The sequence below is a fragment of the Chinchilla lanigera genome, unplaced genomic scaffold (assembly GCF_000276665.1).
Source record: "Chinchilla lanigera isolate Chin_1 unplaced genomic scaffold, ChiLan1.0 scaffold00072, whole genome shotgun sequence".
Classification (NCBI taxonomy): Eukaryota; Metazoa; Chordata; class Mammalia; order Rodentia; family Chinchillidae; genus Chinchilla; species Chinchilla lanigera.
In genome coordinates this window covers 11048363-11070840 of record NW_004955473.1, presented here as the reverse complement: position 1 = coordinate 11070840, position 22478 = coordinate 11048363, and the positions used below count along the sequence as shown (strand labels likewise).

Sequence of the window (22478 nt, the reverse complement as noted above, 5' to 3'; positions counted from 1 at the left end):
TGCTAAGATTACAGGTGTGCACCACCACCTCCAGCAGGAAAATCTTTATGCCTGTTCCTACCCTGACCCTTTTATAAGTGATCTTCAGTTACTTCCATTAAGTCTGCATTTACTTATATTAAATGCCATAAAACTTATACATGGTTCATAATACCTTAGCAATCACTTAGAAAACCAAATATAAGTATTTTCCCTTTTTTATGTGACCCATACTTGATTATATTTTCTTCCATTTCTCGTATTAAGAAAAATGAAAGCAGTAATCTTATTTTAAAATGAGCTCCCAATTTTCACAAATTCTCCAAAAAGTTCTTAAAGTTCTATAGGAAAAATTATCCTAAATATTTTACCTCTTATCTCCAAAATTAAAGCCTATGAACATAAAAGTGACTCCAAAATAGCAACTGGAATCCTTAAATGGGAAATGCAAAGCGGAACAACTACTTTGTAAAACTAGCAGTTTCTTTAAAAGTTAAATTTACACTTCATATCATATGACTCAGCAATTTCTGTCTTTGGTATTTACCTGGGATAAATAAATGTCTATGTTGATACAAAGAAGTATAAACAAATATTCATAACAGCTGTATTTGTAATAGGAAATACTCTCAAAGGTCCATCAACACATGAATGGATAAACAACTTGTAAGTGTAGCATGTACAGTGCAATACTACTCCACAGTACAAAAGAACTACTAACACAGTCAACAATACGGGATCATCACAAGACAATTATGCTAAAATAATAACCCTGAATGAAATAAGTCAGACTAAAAAGTGAGTACATACTGTATGGTTACATTTAAAGAAGAACTCTAGAAAAAGCAAATTAATCTATGGTGATAGAAAGTAGATCAGTGGTGGCCTGGGAAGAAGGAAAGGGGTAGTGAGATGGGATAATACAAAAGGACAAGAGGAAATTGGAGGGGGAGTGATAGGAATCTGTATTATCCTGTTTGTGGTTATGTCTTTATATAGTATACAAATATTTGCAGCCTACCAAATGTCAAATAGATTTCAATAAAGCAGCAAAAACTACTGGTACAATCAAACTGCAGTAACATTGACAATGGATTATGGAGTAGAACCAGTGTTCTCTAACTCTATAACTTTTACATTTAACATAAAAAAGCACTAAGTAAAAATTAATAATAACCTATTCTATCATAGAGGGCAAAAGAGATACAATATAACTTTGAAAAACTGTCTAGCTAGTAACTCCCTATTAGACTATACACAAAACTTGTGAATAAGGACTATAACAGCAATATTTTAGCTTCAAATATTATTTCATTGACATTACTTTGAAGTTTGACATATTTTCAATATGCTGAAATATGAACCGCTAGTATTTGTTTTATTTAACAGTATTACTTCACTGAGGCTATTCTATCAGTTATCCATCCTCTTTTCACTACCCATTCCTTTGTAGGTTCAATCTAAGGCAGTAATCTAGAAGAAAAGGCCTGTACTTTAATTTATAATAGACATCAACCTTTATATCTTTCAAAAAGAAAAATATGTTTTCTACTGTTAAATGTCTCAGGTACTGTAAGTTAGTTCAATCAATTCCATGTCGTAAGAAAAAACAGCTAAACTGGAGGTTTAGAAAATTATTTTAAAAACATAAAGCTTTAAGTAACAGTAAAGCTATTTCACATACAGTAAAACACTAGGAACAATCACTGAGCTTGAATTTCCAAAATTTTTTTTCGAATGACAGCTGTGGTAGAACATAGGACTCTTGTGTTCAAGAATCTCAGAAAGGCTTTTGTCCAGCCCAAGCATCAACAGACATGTGATCTTGACAAAGATCATAAGCCCTGCTCCGTATCTCTACCATCAGTTACATTAAGGAAAACACAGGCATGCACATATGTACAGAAACACAATGTCTCTGAAGAAAGAAACAGGGAACCACACTGGAAGGGGACCAGTTGAAATTAAGAATTGACGGTAATGGCCATGGATTCACTACATTTAAACAAACACTAAGTAACTACCCACTATGTGCTAGGTTCTTGAGATACAGAGATTAATGAAAGCCTCCTCTGTCCATAAGGAGAGCTCACACCTTTTGGATGACATATCTTTGAAGTACTGCACTGAAAAGTAACTGGAGTTTCCCCAAAGATGGACAGATGTTTGATATACTATAGCAATCGTTACTAGAAGCAAAAAATATGATTAAACTGACAATAACTGTTGTAGGAATAAGGACAAATTGAAATTAACACAAAAATGAAAGACCAAAGTTAAACTGTTAACATGATTGAAAAAGATGTCTGGCCTATATATTTCAGAGAAGAAAACAAAATTACAGACTATATCATATTCCAGCAAATTTGACCTTAGAAGAGAGAAAGCCCACATTTTTTACAAAAGGAATGATTCAGCACCTAAAAAAAAATTTCCTTAGAAAAAGGCTGAAAAAGCCAGGCACACCCCTATGATCCCAGCTACTCAAGAGGCTAAGGCAAGAGAATTTCAAATCCAGGGAGAGCCTGGGAAACTCAGACTTTGTCTCAAAAAAAATTGTAAAAGGCTGGGGGTATACCTCAGTGGTAGAGTGCTTGCCTAGTGTGTGCAAGGCCCTGGGATTCAATCCCTGTTACTAAGAAAGGAAAAAGAAAAGAAAAATGAAAGTAGAAAAAAGGGAAAAGGAAAAAAAGACAGTGAAAGGAAAGGAACAGGCTACTAAAAGTCTGGGAAATAGTTTTACACCTAACAGAAATTAGATTTTTTTAAAAACCGTGCTAGAAAACACTAATTACAGCCTTTGTTTTCACAGAAGGTGGTATCTTTCCTAACACAGTCAAGAAACTTCTACATAGCAACAGTTTAGGGCTTCTCTTTTTCAAAGGGACAGGAAGAAAAACGCTGACAAGACAGGAAGGAAAAAGGTGTCAAGATGCAGATTGATCCAAAGATAATTAAAATACAAAGTACTTTCAAAATAATGTACTCAAAGGGGCTAAATGCCCCATAATCGTTCCAAGAATAAAACTGACTTGAGGTACTGTTTTTCTGGTCACTTGAAAAATAAAAAAGAACTTGTGAGATCGAATTGGGCAAGACTCATCTTACTCTTTTCAGCCCACTCTACAATCTTAGACACTAAGCAACAAATGAAGGTCCTGAGTCCTCATTCTGGGAAAGCAAGGATTCAAGTCTAAAAGAAGATAATGAACCACTAAGCCCAAAACCAGGAAGAATCATTTCCATCCTCTAAAATTAAGCACAAGTAAACCAGCTCCATGACTAGATTTAAAGTAAAATTGTTTTATTTAGAGGAAGCATTGACAAACTGTGACACATGGGTTAAATCCATTTGGCAATCTGTCTCTGTAAACTAAAATACAGTCACATTTATTTATGTACTGTTAATGCCCACTTTCACCCTACAATGACAGAGTAGCTGCAACAAAAACCATATGGCCCACAAAGCCAAAAATTATTAAGTTAGCTTTATAGAAAACTGTTTGCTGAAGTGATTTAGAACAAAGAAAACAAAAGAACACCTACCACCTTTTATTGTCTATATTAAGGCATACAACATGCTGTTTTAATTTTTTGAAGGGCATTCAGAGGGGTAGAGTATACTGGTTTAGTTCATATTCAGTATGAAAAGACCCCAATGAAAAGACCCTAATTTCTGATACCTCTTCCTTCAATTTCTAAAGGACTTTTGCCATCTTGATGCAAGAACTACTTGACAGGATCTATGTATGACTTCATAAGTCAAAAGTCTACTAATATTTCCATTTCTATGTAGTAAGTTGTTCAAATTTAGTGTTATATTTGAGATAACAAGCACCCTATAAACTCAATGGTTCTGCTTCTTAGCTTGCTTATGCAGTAAATACACCCAGGTTGTTAGGATGTAAACATTCTGACATGCTAGGATCTTTTAGGGAGCAAATTTACCAAAAAAAAAATTTACCAAAAAAATTTACCTTTTACCAAAAACTAATAAACAAGGACTCTGGATTAGACCAAATATCCTGAATGTAAGTGCTGTTTAAAACATGTACCTCCCAATCTAGGTTATCATTTTCTGATAATGGCTAGTGAAGGATATTAGATGTAAGACAGTTTTGTATGAAGTACTACCTGTCTAGATTGCTCCTAGAAAGAAAAGAGTGAGAATAAATACTGAGAAAACCATCCAAGGATGTCACGAAAAACAGGATACTGTGTTGGCAAGCTGTTCTAACCAGATGAGACAAGACCTAGATGGAGTTTGCATTTAGAGGGAACCCAATTAACTATAACATTGAAAAAATACTTATTGGAATTATCTTAACCTCAACTTTTGCATCAAAAAAGTCCCTTTTTCAGACAACCAGGAAAAGAAAGAGGTCATCTAACCAGAAAGGAACAAGCACCAAGCCAGGGCAATAAACTTTCAAAATTTCTCCAACTCAGGGATACAGGCTAAGAATCACAATGAATTCTACAAGAATGGGATAAAAATTCATGATTTCTTTTACCCAGTATTTATGTAGCACCTACACACCAGGCACTGAAGATTAAGTACTAAACAAACCAGATAAAAATCACTGTCCTTGTGGAACTTATATTCCACTGGGAAGAGATGGGATAAAATGCATAGTACCAAAGAGGTTGTTCCAACACTCCCTTGAAGATACCAAAACCCACAGATGCTCAGTCTCTTAATATAAAATGGCATAGTATTTGGATATAATTTATACACAACCTCTTTTACATGTTAAATCATGACTGGATTATTTATAATTCTGAATGTACTGTAAATAATATATAGTCATTTAACTGTATTGCCTACAAAATAATGACAAGAACAAAAGTCTGTGCAAGTTTGGTACAGATGCAATTTCCCCCCAAATATTTTCAACTCATAGTTGGTTGAAATGTAGAAACAGATAGCCAAATGTACATTATGCTGATATTGCTAAGAAAAACAACAGGAACAACAGGAAGTGTTGATGGGTTGGCTAGAGAAGGCTTGAGAAGGTGGTATTTGAGTATACCTGATTTACCATGCTTCCTAGTATACTTGATGGGTTAAAACCAAAGGGTAGCACAAGAAATCATATTGTTCATACTCATGGAATATCTATGTGTGTCATGACTTTGTGGTGGTGATTGTTACACTGTTCTTCAGAGGTAATAACATAACCTGTTCTCTATGAGAGCAAAGTTGAAGGAAAGTAAATAGTATGTATTTTCCCACTAGATAAAAGCACATCTTCAAAAGAAAGCCCTGCTTTGAAATATTCTCAAAATAACAAAGGAATAAAAAGGTATAAAACCATAAAGATGAAAAGAGAGAGAGTAAGAGGGAGAGAGACAGATCAAAAAAGAAGAAAAAGTAAAAACAGATGACTGCGGAGCTTAAGTGCCACAGGGTTTCTGTGGAGACAATACTATCTTAAGTATATAACAAGATATAAGGAAAGACAAAACTACAGTAAAGCAGTACTCACAAGCTTCTCAAGCTAGATATAAAATAAAATAAAATAGCAGAAAAAATGTAGTCCATCCTAGAAAGAGGAGAAAGGAACTACTACAGGGAGACTGTTAAAAATGGGTCACTGTCACACAGGTAAGCAAAAATACTGCAGCCCTTACATAGACAGTTTCAAGGCCAATCTGAACTATCTAGTAAGTGAAAACCTGCCTCAAAAATCAAAAACAAGCAAAAAGAGAATCCTGAGCTGTACAGGCCCACTCTTCTTGATTTTAAATCAACATAGGACAAAAGTAGCAAAGAAAGAACAGCTGCCAGAAAAAAAAAGGATAAGTTTAAATTAAAAGCTGACTTATCTATATATGTTTGTCACCAAAAGCCAAACCAAAGAACAAGGAAGACTTTAATAAATATAGCTTTATTTGGATACCTACACAAAGTATTGCAGGAAATGGATAAAGATTAGGTCCTCTGCTTTCTTAGTCACACATAAACGCCAAAAACAAAGATAAAGAACTCAGAAGCTGAGGTTAAGCATCCTCTAAGATACAACCAATGAGGCAGAAAATAAGTCTTGTAGGTCTACAAACCAAGACACCATGGTATTGCAAAATCTTCCCTAAGCACAATACCCCCCAAAACTAGCAGAAATTGTTCCTACTTTCAGAAAAGCAGGATTACCCTATTTTACTACCATTAATTCCTCCTTTCTATGGAATTCAACACTGAGCATTCCTCCTAATGCTCAATGCAAATAAAAGAAAAATGCTACAGATATGCTATTTAAAAGGTACCGATAATAACACTTTTGTATCTGCTACACTTTTGCAACATTCTGCTACACTTATTTTATTCTTTTAAACTGCAGTACTAGGTCTCTGCCCTGGCCTCCAACCCTTTTTTTGTTATTTTGAGACAGGGTCGCACTAAATGGCCCCAGGCTGTGCTCAAACTTGTTATCCTTGTGCTTCAACCTCCCAATAGTGCTGGAATTACAGGCATGCACCACCATGTCCAGCTTCTGCTATATCTACTTTAAGTGGCTGTGGTAAAGATAAAATGTGCATCAAAGTCCCTTATAAGAAGATTGTTCTTAAAATTCAAGTGCAAAAGAATCATGTATCACCAGGGTTTAAGAGTTCACTGAAGCCAGGCATGGTGGTGCACACCTGTAATTCCAGCAGAGGAGGATCACCATGAGTCAGAGGCCAGCCTGGGCTACATAAGTGAGTTCAAGGCCAGTTTGCACTACATAGCAAGACCCTGTCTCAAAAGAAAGTTCAATGATGATTTATTGAAGTTTTTATATTTTATGTCCTCTATAAAATGCCTGAGACATACTTAAAAATTAAAGATAAAAATACTGGAGAGATCAGAAAATTAATATAAATATACAGGTGACAGAGAAAATAAGACTTTTCATAAATATCATATTAAATTTTATAATTACTAACAAAATAATAAAAGAGCAAAGTAGACACTTCTCTTATTTTTTTAACTTAAAAATAATTGCGTGCGATGTACTCATTTTGTCTTTATGGATATTCCCCAACAGTCAAAACAGTTTGTTATGTTAATAACACATAGTACACACACACACACACACACACACACACACACACACACACTGAGACATGCCTTACCTATTAAAGATTTTATATTTTCTAAGATTAAATCACTAGTAATATTTCCAGATAAATCTTGCCCCAATTCAGCAATCAGCTTGGCATAACCTTCATTCTCTTCTCTTAATAAATTGAATTTTTGCTGCTTATAGCTGAAATCAGATAAATATTAAGAGGATAAAATTAATTTCAATAAGAAAATTTGCTCATAGTAGTACATTCTCTTCATTGAATATTTCTAACTTAAAACAATCCTAAGAATAGCTGTTGAAAGTTTACTTTTTTATGTATCTTTTAGTATAGAAAGCAATACTAGTTTATAACATGGCTCTAATGTTAATTACACAGGGAAAACCAGTAACACAAGGAAAAAATATTGCCAATAACAAGGAACAATAACATACCATCACTAAGAATATACCTTGAGTATAGCCACAGCCATAAATGATTGTTAATAATAAAAGCATTGAATATTATTTTAACTTCAAATATGCACAAACTTAACATTGGTTTTGCTCAGGTAAAACTCACTGCTGACTCAAGTTAGGCTAATTTTAAAAGGCAAGAAACAGGCTCTACACTAATAGCAAACAAAAATACCTTCAAAGCATCTTTAGAAACCACTAGATTCAAAATGAGAAATAAAAGACATTACGCTACATTATCTGCAGCATAAGAAACATGTACTTACAAGAGTTTTGTCTTGATTTTAACTGACTTTTGATTGAATTGCTGTGATTGTTTGATAAGCCCTAGTGATTCCAATGTTTCTGGATCCAGGCGTTCCTTTAGAACTGTGTCTGAAACTAAATACTGTATTAAAAAATATTAAAGGCCATTTATTTAGCTTTCCAACTATGCATCAACAATCTTAAATATAAATATATTCAAAATAATTTTCCCAAATAAGAACCCAAAAATCATGTAAGACACAACACACACACACACACACACACAGCAACTCAAAATTTGTGAAGACTTGGAGCTTCAAATTTAACAAAAATGATGGCTCTCCAAACACTGAAATATATACCTCTTTCAAAAAATTCAATTACAATTATATGCATGCTGTATACAGCCTACAAATGACAAGAACTACAGATGAAACTCTCACTGAAATAACTGAATTTTCACTTAACACAGCACTTCAACCTTCTTTAGTTTTTACTGTAAGTCAATTCTAGTAGAGCCACGACAAGGTTATTCTTCCAAGTCTAAGTAACAGTGTTCTCTCCTTGTTCTTAAATTTAGGAATATAAAATAGTTTACTAGACAAAGATTGTAATAAATTCTAAAATTTATTTTTAAACTACCCCCAGGTTTGCCCTAATAGTTTACAAAAAAAAAATTCAGTTTAAAAGCTATCTATAGGCATTTCTAGTTACTTTATAATGCTTACTTTTTCCTTTGTTACAAACTTACTAGATCAGATGTAACATTCAAGGTTTTATATGTATACTTTAGGTGATTTGGTAACACGTCTATTTCACAGAAATAGCATGTCTAGTTTCACGAAACATTCCACTTCAAAACCCAAATCTCACCTTACAAATGAAAGCCAAGTGAATATCAACATTTTCCATTAACATGATTAACTGCAATCATAACCATTTAATATAAAATTTAGAAAGCAAAAGTATTTTGAAAAACTTACCAAACATGCTAATACCAATTGTGTAAAATAGTCTCTCTTGCTTTTTTCTTCTAAACAATTTGTTTCAATATCTATAATGATAGAGAAACAGAGATAAATTCAGTTGGTCTTTCTAAACTCTCTGATGTTAAAATGTAATTTTCTTTAAAACTGGCTAATTTTAAAATGCCTCATACTGAATTTGGAAAAATCTTAAACTACAGTAACAAGAAATTTCACATGTATATGAATGCTTTGACTTCTTCTGACATTGGAAACTAACCCTGTCTCCTATATAATACATCCTTAAAATGTTAAGTTGGTTATATAGGAAATACCTACTATGGCACTGGAAGCAAAAAGTCTTCAAGAAAATGTTCTCAAAAAGAAAAATATTGTAACAAAGTTTAAATAATCTAAGACACTAAAAAGAGATTTAATCCTTAGTTGCAAAGTTGAAGTAGGTAACAATAAACATCTAACTCTCAACATCCTCTTACTCGTACAGCTCAAACCTCTGACCTTGTCCACCGTGGTCAATCTACCATGTTCTAACAAAACTACCTGTCCACCAACTTTTCATAAAGACAGTATGAAAAGATATGTTTAAAATCTTTTTGTGAATGACAGGTCCAGCTACTAAATAAAACCTTACTATCTCATTTTCTCCCTACTGAAATATTTAAAAACCGAAACCTCTTAGAGTTTCAGTAAATTATTCCAAAAATCTGTCAATTTTTCATATCTGAGGTAGGGTAGAAATGAAACAATTAATGTTAAAGGTCAAACACCAATTTCAACCAGCACTGGTAAGATTACAAACAAGGCTGATTTCATATTACTGCTTTGGCTGATTACATACTATTAACCTTCTTTTTGAAGTCAAATGATGATTTAGAACATGCTAATTTTTTAAAAGGAACAGTTTCGTAAAGTAATAAAAACTGTCTTCTAAGGGATCTACCAACACAACAGACGTCCCATCATGACTTTCAGTTTACATTCTACTTTCTACAGAGAATAAAAAAGAGATAAACTATCAAATGTAACCATTTTCCTGATCCTTCTTCTCCCCGTATTCTGGCCACTGTAGCCGAACAAATTCAGCTCAAGTTATTACAGAAATCTGATGAGCCAGGGATGAGGTGAATGTTGGAAGCACCTGCCTGGCACATTTTAAGACCCTGAGTTCAATCCCAGTACCATAAAACAAAACTGAATTGTATGATTTATGCTATGTAAATTGCAGTAATACCTCAATTTATCACTAAGACTTTTACTCCAAGTGTATTTCATCAACCTTTCTAGGGACATTTAGGTGTCACAGTCTTACTGTTCTACTAGTCCCTCCTCAGTCTAGAACTTCAACTACAGTACATACTGTACACTGACCTTAAGAAACTGCAGCAGAACTCCTTCTTTTCTCTTCCAAACTGCTCTCTTCTCAGCCACATGACCTGATTAAGATACCTATCATTCTTTCCTGTTCTAATCATGTAAGTAAACTTTTAATAGCACCCCAACAACTTAGCTATGCAGTCTCAACAATCAATACACTATGCTGTTAGCCCAACTGTATTTCCCCTGCTCCTTATTCTTTTTGTCCTAACTCATAAAGCCATTCAAATAAACTCACTTATTCCTCTACCATAAATTTGCACTTTAAAAATTCTTTTAATTTCCCGATTTTACTAAAAAGCCCTTATCTGTTTCCAACTCTTGCCCTCAGGATCATCAACTACCTACCCCAGCTCAGAAGTCCCATCAATGCATCAAGTTACATCAGAGTCCCCCTTTCACTCTCTCATCTTCATAGGATTAGTCTTGCAAAGAACATTATCTTAACCTGAAAAATACTCTCATTTTCCTTATTATTAATATATTAGACAACATGATCATCGGCACTGATGGTAAAGTGATCCAGATTTATATGCTGCCTTACTGGCTGTGTGGCTTTAAAAAAAAAATTACCATTTCTCTGACCCTCTTTTTCCTAATCTATGCCCCTGACTTACAGAAGTTGCTGTGAGCATTAAAATGAAATGTTTAACATAAGGCCTAAAACATGGAAGGTGCCCCAAATTAGTACCTATATTATTATCATTATCATGATTATGAGCAGCAGCAGCAGCATTAATAGCTCATTCTTATTCTTATTCCCCTACTGTGGTCTGGGATCAACCTTGGATCATTTTTTCTGCCAAGGATGGGGATAGGTGAGTGAGGGGGCAGGTAAGGGAAATTCTCTTTCCAAATGCCATCCTAATCTTGCTTATAAAAATGGACTTGATAGGCTAAAAGAAATTTCCTAAGAGCAATCAAATATCATCTTCATTAATTCATGTTACTAATTAAAACCAATGACTTGTAACAATATTTCATACTACTAAATTAACATGAAGGGAAACTATATCCTAATAAAAACAAGTCAATAAATAATTTCTAGAGTAAATAAACTGGTAACTGATGACAAACTATAATCTTGACCCTACTAAGGAATAACAGATTCACAGTATGTTAACTAGAAATCATCTTTCAATCTTATAAAATTTACTGTAAAAAATAATTTTTAAATGAAATTTACTTCCTATTTCTTTGTAAATTAGTGTAAGCTTTAGTGCCTCTTTCAAAGATTAAGTTTAAAGGGTTTTTCACTTGGCATAAATCAATCCAATAAATAGTACGAACATGTATTTTATCATCCAAATCAGGCGAGTTTTTAGAGTGAAAGAAAGAGGGCACTATTAATAATTATGCCAGCAAAACTAAAACTATGACACACAGTCATTCCATCAGGTCTGCTCTTTTCATTTATCAATCAAGTCCACACATTTTGACCTGTTCCCTACATTACCACTGTTAGAAAATGTGAAATATACTGAAGGATCAAGCCCAAGCATTTATATTTGCTGAGACCAAATTCTAGATTCTCAGTAAAACATTTAAGTAATTTACCTAATTCTAAGAATTAAAATTAATGAGCTAAAATAATTCATCCAGCTTGGCAGACCCTCAGAGGTTATATGTTATTTTACAATGAATATTCTAATGGATAGCAATGTTTTCTATTAGACTCAAGTTTATAGGAAAGCACAAAAATGATGGGGGAAAACTGTGGTCAAAATTATTTTAATCCTTATCTAAAATTAGAGAAATAAATTTGAAACTCATTAAGTCCATACTTACCATACAGGGACAGTCCCTGCTGTTCTAAGTCAAAGAACTACTCTTTTTTTTTGAGACAGGGTCTCACTATGTAGTTCATGCTGGCATTGAACTCACTTTGTAGCTCAGGCTGGCCTTGAACTTATGTTGATCTTTCAGCCTCAGCCTCAAGAGTGCTGGGATTACACTGCTGGGTGTAACCACACCCAGCGAACTATTTCTTTTTTATCTTGCATGAATTCTTATTTATTCTGGACAAATAGAGTAGTTGCTATTTCCAAAGCTGGTTTCGTATCCTCAAAACAAAAGTATTTTTGAGTACTTTGGCTCTTCTTGCTTTCTAAAATTAAGAATCAAAAAAGTACAATAGTAAAGTATGTTTTGACTATTCTAAGTTTGAGATTCTGACATCATGTATTGAAAACCTGCAATGAATGACATTAACTAGTTGATTACTAAAAGCTCAATAACAGACAAAAATGTCAGAAAACTTGGCTTTTTTTTTTACTTGAAATGACTTAATTTAGCTAAAATCTGAATATACATTGTTGAACCTTCAAAAATGTGAATATATTCTAAATCTACTTTATAAAGTGACTGTTCTGATATTTGACTTATAATACTGTAATTTCTATAAAGTAAAAAATGCTTCTAGATTTCCAAACATCTGCACATTTGTAAAATATTCTGAAAGAAAATTTTTTTAAATTTTATTTAACAACAATTTACCAAACAGCACATATTAAAGGTGAAATAAAGGTTAATACCTACCTAATATACAGAAAACATCAGCAAGAATGGAGGGCATATCCTCACGAAATTCCTAATTTTAAAAAACATTGATAAAAAAAAAAAAAACATTGATAGTAAATACCAGTATATGACACAGTAACATACAATTTCAGAATAACATTCTTCACTCAAACTTAAAAACAAAAATTCCAGTTATCATTATGTTAAAATTCTTGAGATATCATAAATATAGAGAAAATAAGGGGCTGGGGATTTAGCTCAGCGGCAAAGCGCCTGCCTGGCAAGTGCAAGGTCATGAGTTCAATTCCTGGTACCAGAAGAAAAATATAAATAAATAAATAAATAAATAAATATAGAAAAAATAAAAAGAGAAGATAACAGTTTAATGTTTAATTGTCTACCATAAAGTAATCTGATATAAAAACAGAAACTTAAACAAGCACCTCAGGAAAGCCCTGGAATTTACAGTACTTCACACCTACCTAGACTAAAACTGTTAAAAATATACGTTTAGCCACACATGGTGGTACACATCTTGGGAGACTGAGGCAATAGGATCACAAGTTCAAGGCCAGCATGGGCAATTTAAAGAGACTACCTCAAAATAAAAAGGTACAGGGGCTGGGGATTTAGCTCAGTGGCATAGTGCCTGCCTGGCAAGCATGAGGTCATGAGTTCAGTTCCCAGTACCAGAAAAAATAAAAAATAAAAAATTACAAAGAGCTGGGATGTAGATCAGCACTCCCTGGGCTCAATCCTTAGTACTACCAAAAAAAGGTACAATTTTCATCCAAAACTTTTAAATGTGGTGCTCATGCCTGAGTCAACATCAACCTATGCAAAAATCATATCAGAAAATCAAAATATAAAGCCAGTTACAACTACTATTGCATAACTCAAGATACTCTGTAGATAAAAACACTTACCAAACCTATCTTCATATTTTTTAATTTGTAGTCTTTAAAGAAAATACCCCAAATCCTGTTTCTGGATAAAAATGCCAGCATTATTCTACATTGGTCTTCCAACTTCCATTCCCATACTCAATTTTAGAACCATTTTCCACTAATAAAGATTATAATTAAATTAATCCAATTAGTAGGTTGACGGCCTGAAGATTAGCTTATTTTCAGGGGCTAATAAAATGAAATTATTAAAAAAAAAAAAGCTGCCAGGTGCAAAGAGACACACAAAACACATTTCTCTAAGATACTAGACTATGCAAAAGCCATGATGTAGAAGTATATCTTTATATATTAAACATATCACGAAGTAATCAAAAGAAAGGAGACACTAAGAAAGAATCAAGCAAAACTACATAAAATTCATTAACACTATTTAAGAAAAATAATTAGAATCAGACCCCATAAATACTAAAGTTATACCAATGCCCAATTTATAGAATGAAATCACCTTAACGATCAGTCAAATCTCAGTTTCAAGTTTCTCAAAGCCTATGAACTCTGGTTATACCTACCTGACTTCATGTACTCAAGCTACTTGAAGACCAAAAATAGAGCAATACAAGAGATTTCAGATATGGAATATTTTCTTAAGAAACAGAGCACCACAACATGAACTAGTGCTGCTATCAACTGTGCTAGAGACACTTCACAAAGAAAGACAAACTCATATTGAATCCCAGCTGCTCAAATGGACCCCAATTTAAGGGAGGAAGTCACAAGAGCTAAACTTAAAATTTCCTTTAGACTATCCTGGGGAAAACACAAAAATCATACAGAGATTACTTTTCCTAACAGAAAAGGGGCACAAAAGGGCTGGGGGATATAGTTCAGGAGCAAAGCACTTGTCTTACATATGCAAGGCCCTGGGTTCCTCCCCAGCACCACAAGGGAGGGAGGGAAGGAAGGAAAAAAACTTAAAGCAACACAACAGGAAAATTTATACTCATACCCGTAAGCCCCACATCCCACTGCAATACTACTTACTATAAAAGCTGTTCTGAACTGGACAAGTAATTTTCACACAAGCCCAAAAGCCAGCCTAATAATCATAAAGCAGCATACCACTTGTAAAACCTCAAGCTTAACTATTGCTTTAAAATACCCTCACAAGCTGACATGCCATTTCCCAATTCAAATATCAAACTACCATAAAAAGTATATGGGCTTGCTCTACATTCTCCAATAAATGAAAGCATAAAATACAATTAATTACTTAAAGGTTTTTTAAAAATATAGTTAAGATTTTCTAAAACAGCAAGCAGATGAAAACTGAAAACAAATGTTAAAGCTATGTACCCACAATTTAAAGTAATTCAATCTCAATTTCTAATAAGGATACCTTCATTTCATTACAGTACACCTTTTTATTTGCTCTCTCAGCTTATCTAATATTTTCTGCTTTATTTGGAGTCAGAAATATATATATTAGTGATTATGTGTAATATATAATGTAATATATAAGATATATTAAAATATCTTTATTGCTATCTATCAAAAATGGTTCATTAATATTACCATAAAATATCCACTACCGTATTTTTTTAAGTGAAGTATAAGATACATACTTAAAGGCTCTCTGTATCAAAACCACAAAGAGTTGCAACAATTACTAAGTTACTAAGTAACTACATACAGTACTTACACTAATGTCATTAAGAACATTTGATGCCTGTTCATGCTTTAGATCTCCTTTAATGACATGATATGACAATTCATAGAGAGCTTGCTGGAAATCTGTTAAACATAAAAGAAATGAAGTTAAGAACACAGTCTCCTGCACATAAAAGGCAGATTCTCTAGAGGGAAATGTATTTCCTACTTCTCAGAATTTATATAAACATCAATAATAAGGGAAATGTATTTCTAATGCTTTTATCTAGCAATTTTTCTTTCATTGTCACAAAACACAACATTAGTAGGTTTACAAAAGTTAACCATACCTTAATATTTCTAGACGTTAAGTATTCCCTTCAGAGGAATATTTTTATGTCTACAGATTTCATGTATTTAACCTTCACTATGCACATAATTTATGACCCCAAAACACTTGTAAAGCATTTCTTCATGTAACTAAAGTTGCTTTAATTATTTTCAATAAGCACATTACTTCCAGCAAGTACATATAAATGAAACAATTTTCTCAACAGGCAACATCACAGATTTTTTCTACATATATTCAGATTATACTCAGTTAAATATCAGGGCTACACTGATAACAGGTAATGAACAGTTTAGAGAATAAACAGTACAAAGACTTATCCATGGACTACTGTCAGAGAAATTACTCCCTAAGTCGAAATCAATTTCTATCAGAATTCAATCAAAAATATCTATCTTTATGCACACAAAAAAATTACAAGATACTGTATATGAGAATTGTCACTCACAAGTAGCCACATTCATTATTATCACACCCCCGCCTTTCCTAAAGAGAAACCTTTGTTCTTGGAGTGGGAAGCTAGGAGCTGAGTGAATACCTTCTGGCTATCCTTTTCTTTAATCCATACCTCAAAACTTCTTTCTAACCATGAAAAATAGGAAAACAAACAGCTCTTAACTCACTAATATAAAATCTCTTTGTCATCACCTTTTGAAGTAAATCAAATTTTTTCATGGTAAAATAAGTAGTGAAAAATGAAGCACTTAGAAATCTCCTCCCCAGGTATGAATATGAATCTAAATACAGGAACATAACAGAAATCAATCCCTTTTTAGGTTTATCAATCCCTTTTTAGCCAATAAGAACACTATTTTTCAATGAAATAAATTTATCCATTAAATCGACTACTAAAGAAATATAGCCAGATTATCCCAAGTCTTTATAAAGAATGCATTATTTATATATATGAAATATATATATATATATATATATACACACACACACACACACACACACACACACACCCTTTTCTCAACTATGCATTCATCATGCTTACAAAGTACTAAAAACAGAAGAAAAAGATCTATGTGTTGGTAGGAATATGAGGTCAATTCCATGCTTTCCATTTCCATTAATGCCTTGCAACAAGTAACACTTATTTAAAATTATCCAGCCAGCTAAGAATTTTTAAGCAATCACTTAGAAAAACAAAACAGCCAATTATCATAAACTACGTGTAGGTAAGAGTATGTCCTCTCGTATTCAAGTAGGGCTCAGGGAATCTTAATCTTAATCACAGAAGAAGATTAAAATAGAGAACACACACAGCCTGAGTCATTTTGCTGACACTAATATAATATAAAAATATTCACTGTAATCCACAAAGCACCAAAAACAGTCCCTGAATTACAAGTTTTCTAAACGCCTATTTAAAAGTGGTTAAGAAATCCTATTGTATTTTATGTACCTAGGCAGTAAGTGGTACTTCAAGACCACCACCAGGCAGGGTCCACAGAAGCCTGTAAAATGTATCCTGGAGTTAAAAACTACATTTAAAATAGGAAGGGAAACTTACAACCATTGTTATTATACATAAAAAATTTAATGAAAAGTTTATCTTAATGTTAATATTTCAGAAAGAACAGTTTTAAGAATAGCAGTTTTAAGAAGGGACTTCTAGAGATTCTTAGAAGTTCTTTGAAGGGTTTGAATAATGAAAACATCAGTTTTTGATTACATCTTGTATCATTAATACTAATGTTTATCAGCTATCATCACAATGTTGTTTTATTGATGAGAGGAAAGGAATGGCTTATTAAAAGAACAAGTAGTATGTGCAAGAGAAACTGCCTGCCTGAAATGAAATTAATTCAAGGGAAGGACAGAAGGGAAAAGTCAAAAGGAACATTATTCAAACTGAATCCCCAAGACAGAACCAAGCACATTCTAAAGAAATGGTATTTAATTTCTTACATGGACTTGCAAATAGACCCTCAAACCAAACCCTGACCACTGGTTGACAACAGCCAAACAATGTATGTGCTGAAGAAGCAAGCAGGAGTAAGAGGAGAGTAATAGCAATTCGGCCAGTGAGGCCATACTCATAACTACTTTTGATTTTATAAGTGAATCAAAATAACCATTAAAATAAATCAGTTATTTAAAGTCCACACAGTCCCACTTAAAACTGAGAGAACAGTAAGGCTGTGTCATATTAATTTTAGTATTTTTAAAGAACTCTCTTATCCATATCAGGTTTCAATCAAACAAAATCAAAGTTAAGTAAAAAGTTTAAAAGTGATTTTAGCCTCGCATGGTGGCGCACGCCTGTAATCCCAGCACTCCAGAGGCTGAGGCAGGAGAATCGTTGAAGTTCGAGGCCAGCCTGGGCTACAAAGTGAGCTCAAGGCCAGCTTGAACTGCATAGCAAGACCCTGTCTCAAAAAGATAGGTAGATAAATAAATAAATAAATGTGATTTTAAGCACAGGAAGTATACAAATGTTTCTATGACGGAATAGTTTTGTACCTTCTTACATTTCTGGCAGTCAAAACAAAATAATTCATATACCAATCCCAAAAGTCTTTATAAATGGTGAACTCCTACCATCTTGTCTAGTGAAACTCTGTATTATCTCTAATGTTTTACTGAAGAATTATTTTCTTATTCTCTTTAATGGTTTGAGCAATCTTCCATTCTTACATCTGGTAATCTGAGCAATGTAGTTGAGGACAGTGATATGCAATGTAACAACCAGTGTTGATTTGTATTAATTTGTCTTGAGGCCCTGTATCACTTTGAATGTTCTTGCTTCAATTTGTTTATGTTCATGATACTGGTATGCTGCTACTGTTCTATTTTTTTGTTTGTTTGTTTCTCATGTACTACCCTCTTTAAAATTTAAAAAAAAGTGAAAAAAAGAAGTCTTTGTAAGTGACTGTACAGTTTTGGAGGGAAGATGCTAGGTATAAAACCCAAGGCCTTATGCTTGCTATGTGTCACACCATCAACCCTTATTTATTCAACTTTATAAGCAGACTAAACAAGTTAATAATTTTGGGTGGTGACACAATAGGGATTTTAAGCCTTAAAACATATCTCAATGAATGGGAAACAAAAATGGCTCTTTATTAATTAAAAAATTAGATTCCACCCAAGCATCCAAATGTTCTTTAAAAAGTAGATCCTCTCATATTAAGGTATTTACTTTTTGATAAAACAAACATACATATTTATAGGAAAACATTCTGTGCTACAGAATGTTTATACCACCATAATTTAAGTATAATACATTCTATGTTCTGATTTTAGCTTAAATAGAATATTGATTATGAAAACATTTTTTCATATTTAAAAAAAAAAACATGAGTTTTACCCTCAACAATAGCTATGTACAAAAATGTTTGCTGGGCATGGTGGTACAATCTAAATCCCAGCTTTCTGGGAAGTAGAAGCAGGAGAAGCACAAATTTGAGTCTAGCATAGACAATTTAGCAAGACATTGTCTCAAAATAAAAATATATAAAGGGATGGGGATGAAGATTAGGACAAAGGCCCTGGGTTCAATACTCAGTATTGGAAAAAAAAAAGAAAGTGTTTTTAAACTGAATAGACACAATTGCTTTTATTTTTGACCCTCTTTTGCCAAATCTATGACTTATTTTAAATTACTGAACATAAAATCTTTTAAAACTAAAATCTACATTCTGTTTAATTATATAACATTTTGCTTAATAAACCGTATTTGCAATACACATTAAACATCTCCTTTGCTTTTAATGTTCTCCATGACAACTGCTTTTAACAAGATCCCCAGATACCATCTAAACACAACCAGCTTGAGCAGAAACACTAAACTCAATCTGTGGAAATTTTCTGGTGCAAACCATATCAAAACAGTTTTTCTTTCCATCCTTTCACATTTATGATTAGTACAGGTAACTGCTGAAATTTAAATACACAAAGTCCAAATTATAAAAGGCACGACAAAAAATATCAGTATACAAAATATATAGTCTTACTATAATAAAAGTTTTAATCTTTACTGTAATATATTCATGCTTCATATAATATGAACTCTTATCTTTGGTTTTCACATATGACAATGAATGAAAGTGGCAGTATAGTTATTAATTTTAGCCAAAAATTCTACATATGCTACTTCTTAAAATCTTACCTCTGTAAGTTGAACTATCATGGCTTTTATTTTCACTGAGAAGCCGGCATAAATGCAAACTAGAACAAAACAGGAAAAAAAATGTATCAATTTCCAACTCTAACACTAGATGATTCTCACAGGGCTACATCAGTGAAAAAATATATATATAACTGTACCAGATATGTTTAAATGTGTTAGTTCACAATGACAAAATAAATCCCAAAATAGTTAAGCCAGAACTGGAGGCTGCTTGTGAATCAATTCATTATTCTGAAAACTGGCAAAAACCTTCTTTTTTAAATCAAGTATTTATTCTGTCCTTCATATACAAACTACATCTACTCAATAGGAAATAAAAAAGTCTCTGTACTGAATAGTTGAGCCAATAAAGAGATAACAGAATTAAAACATGACCATTTAAGATCCCTAATATATAAAGAATCCCACCATCTGTCAATGACTGTTCACATCAAAAAAGACTACTGTATTAAACATTATGTGCCTCCTAATCCTGATGAACAAATGCACTACCCTAAAGGAAGTATAAGATTAGCATGTCGAAGAGACATCTACACTTTTGTGTTTATTACAATACCAAACATAACAGTCAGGATGGAATCAAAAAAGGAGTCCATCCATGGACAAATAGATAAAAATATAAGAGGTAGATTCTTGAGGTTTAGCTCAGTGATAAAGCAAACACCTAGTATGTTCCAGCCCCTGCATTTAATCCCCAGCACCACAAAAAAAGAAAATGTGATATAGATAGATGAATATTCATTCTGAAATATTATTATACTACTCAGCCATAAAAATGAAATTCTACCACAAAGGAGCATGGATAAAGGTGAAATAAAGCACACAAAGACAAATGCTATATATCATCACTTATATGAAGAAGCTAAAAACATGATCTCATAGAAATATAGAGTAAAATAGTGGTTATCAGGACCTGTGAAGGGTATGTGGGAGGGGGGATGGAGAGATGATGATTAAGGGGTACAGGGATGTAGTTCAACAGGAAGAATAATGCCTAATGTTCTATAGCATAGTAGGATAACTATTGTTAACAACTGTGTATTTCAAAACAGACAGCTGGTATAATTTTGAATGTTACCAACGTGAAGAAAGGATAAATGTTTCATGATATGCCAATTACTCTGATCTGATCATTAGATATTATATATATAAAATGTCACAATGTACCCCATAAATGTGTATAATTACTGTGTCAAATTAAAAATATATACTTAAAAAAGAACATACTGGCCCACCTGTGATGTCCTTAAAAAAACAGCAACAAAAAAATCACAAGCCAAAATCTCATCAAGCTGTCTAGATCCAACTACCAACTTATAGGAAATAAATGAAGACAAACAAACATATTAAGTGATACCATATGAATGTAATCACTGAAATTCTAATGGTGGGACAATGACCTCTTCCTCTCTCTACCAAATAAATACCAAGGAAAACTAAAAGACAGTGGGAAATCCTCAGATTAAAAGAGCCTTAAGAAAGACATCAATCATAATTGTATAGATTCTTACTTGGATCTCTTGCAACTATATAAAAAGTAGTACTCCATAAGACAATAACAATGTCTTATAAATGAATTTTGTCTTTGAAATAGAATGTTTACTTATGGATGAAATGCTATTTGCTATAAAATACAACACAAGAATAGGAAAATAAATGAATTATGGATGAAACAAGTTGTCCAGGAGTTGGTAACTGTTGAAGCTAGTTGAAGATTTTTGGGGAAGCCATTCTACTTTCTTGTAAGTTTTATTTCCAATAATAGCTTTTTTAAAAAACTGAAAATTAAAACATACTGTATTTTGCTAATTTTCTGGTAGTACTAGACATTTAACTCAAGGCCTTCATAATAAGCTACATCCTGAGTCTTTTTTTTATTTTTTATTTTGAGAAAGGGTCTCACTAAGTCACTGAATTGCCCAGGCTGACCTCCAATTCTCACTTCTCCTGCCTCAACCTCTCCAGAGCACTGGGATCACAGACATACACCACCATGTCCAGCTTGGATTAATTTAATTACACACAGGAGATAATGGGGAAAAATACTTAACTGGAATTCCAGAAAGAAAGAAGAGATTAGGGCAAAAGTAGTATTTGAATAGCCAAGAACTCAGTTCTCTAGAGCTGAGACAAAATTCACAACTGAGCACACCATAGTTAAGCTACAAAAACCCAAAGACAAAATTTCTCAAGTGCATAAAGAAAAAAGACAAGTTCTATATGACTTCTCAAAAAAAAGGAAAAACAGTTTCAGAAACTGAAACTGCTGGTGCTGAAACAAAGTACCTGTCAAGGTGAATTTGGTGCCCAAAAAAAGTGTTGTAAGAAAAAGCAAAATGAAGATTGAACTTCAGGCCAGGTGTGGTGGTGCATGCCTATAACCCAGCACTTGGAAGGCTGAGGCACAGGCCTGCCACAAGTTTGAGGCAAGCTTGGGCTACACAGTGAATTTCAAGGCCAGCTGGGTTACATAGTATGACCCAGTCTCCAAAAGCAAAGCAAACAAATAAACTTTGGTAAACAAAAACCGAGTTTACACACCAAAAAAAATAATGCTTAAGGATTTGAGGGGGAGGTGCTAGGGACCAAACCCAGGGCCAAGTATTTGGTAGGCAAACACGATCACTGAGCTACACTCCTAATCCTAAAGATATTCTTTAAGTAGGACAACAAAGAACCCAGGTAGAACCTTAAGAGTTACAAGAAATGATGAGGAAGCCAAGTATAGTGGCACACGTCTGTAATCTCAGCTACAAAGGAGGCTGGCCCAGGAAGATTACAAGTTTGAAGTGAGACTGGGCATCTATG

The 22478-nt window shown here is 33.3% G+C and overlaps 1 protein-coding gene across 9 annotated transcripts in view; it reads right to left on the bottom strand.

Moving 5' to 3' along the window:
- The window catches only part of Thoc2 (THO complex 2), a 113634-nt gene that overhangs the window by 72653 nt on the left and 18503 nt on the right, over positions 1–22478 (bottom strand). For 8 of the 9 annotated variants that reach the window (XM_013523054.1, XM_013523056.1, XM_005401279.2 and 5 more), the window contains exons 2-7: positions 19650–19708; positions 15236–15327; positions 12647–12698; positions 8732–8802; positions 7769–7890; positions 7096–7229 (exon numbers count right to left, since the gene is read on the bottom strand). In XM_013523054.1, the coding sequence (XP_013378508.1) occupies positions 7096–7229; positions 7769–7890; positions 8732–8802; positions 12647–12698; positions 15236–15327; positions 19650–19708 (530 nt within the window). Of the gene's footprint in view, positions 1–7095; positions 7230–7768; positions 7891–8731; positions 8803–10456; positions 10604–12646; positions 12699–15235; positions 15328–19649; positions 19709–22478 lie in introns of those variants that run through there. The other variant, XM_013523058.1, reaches the window with a different exon arrangement.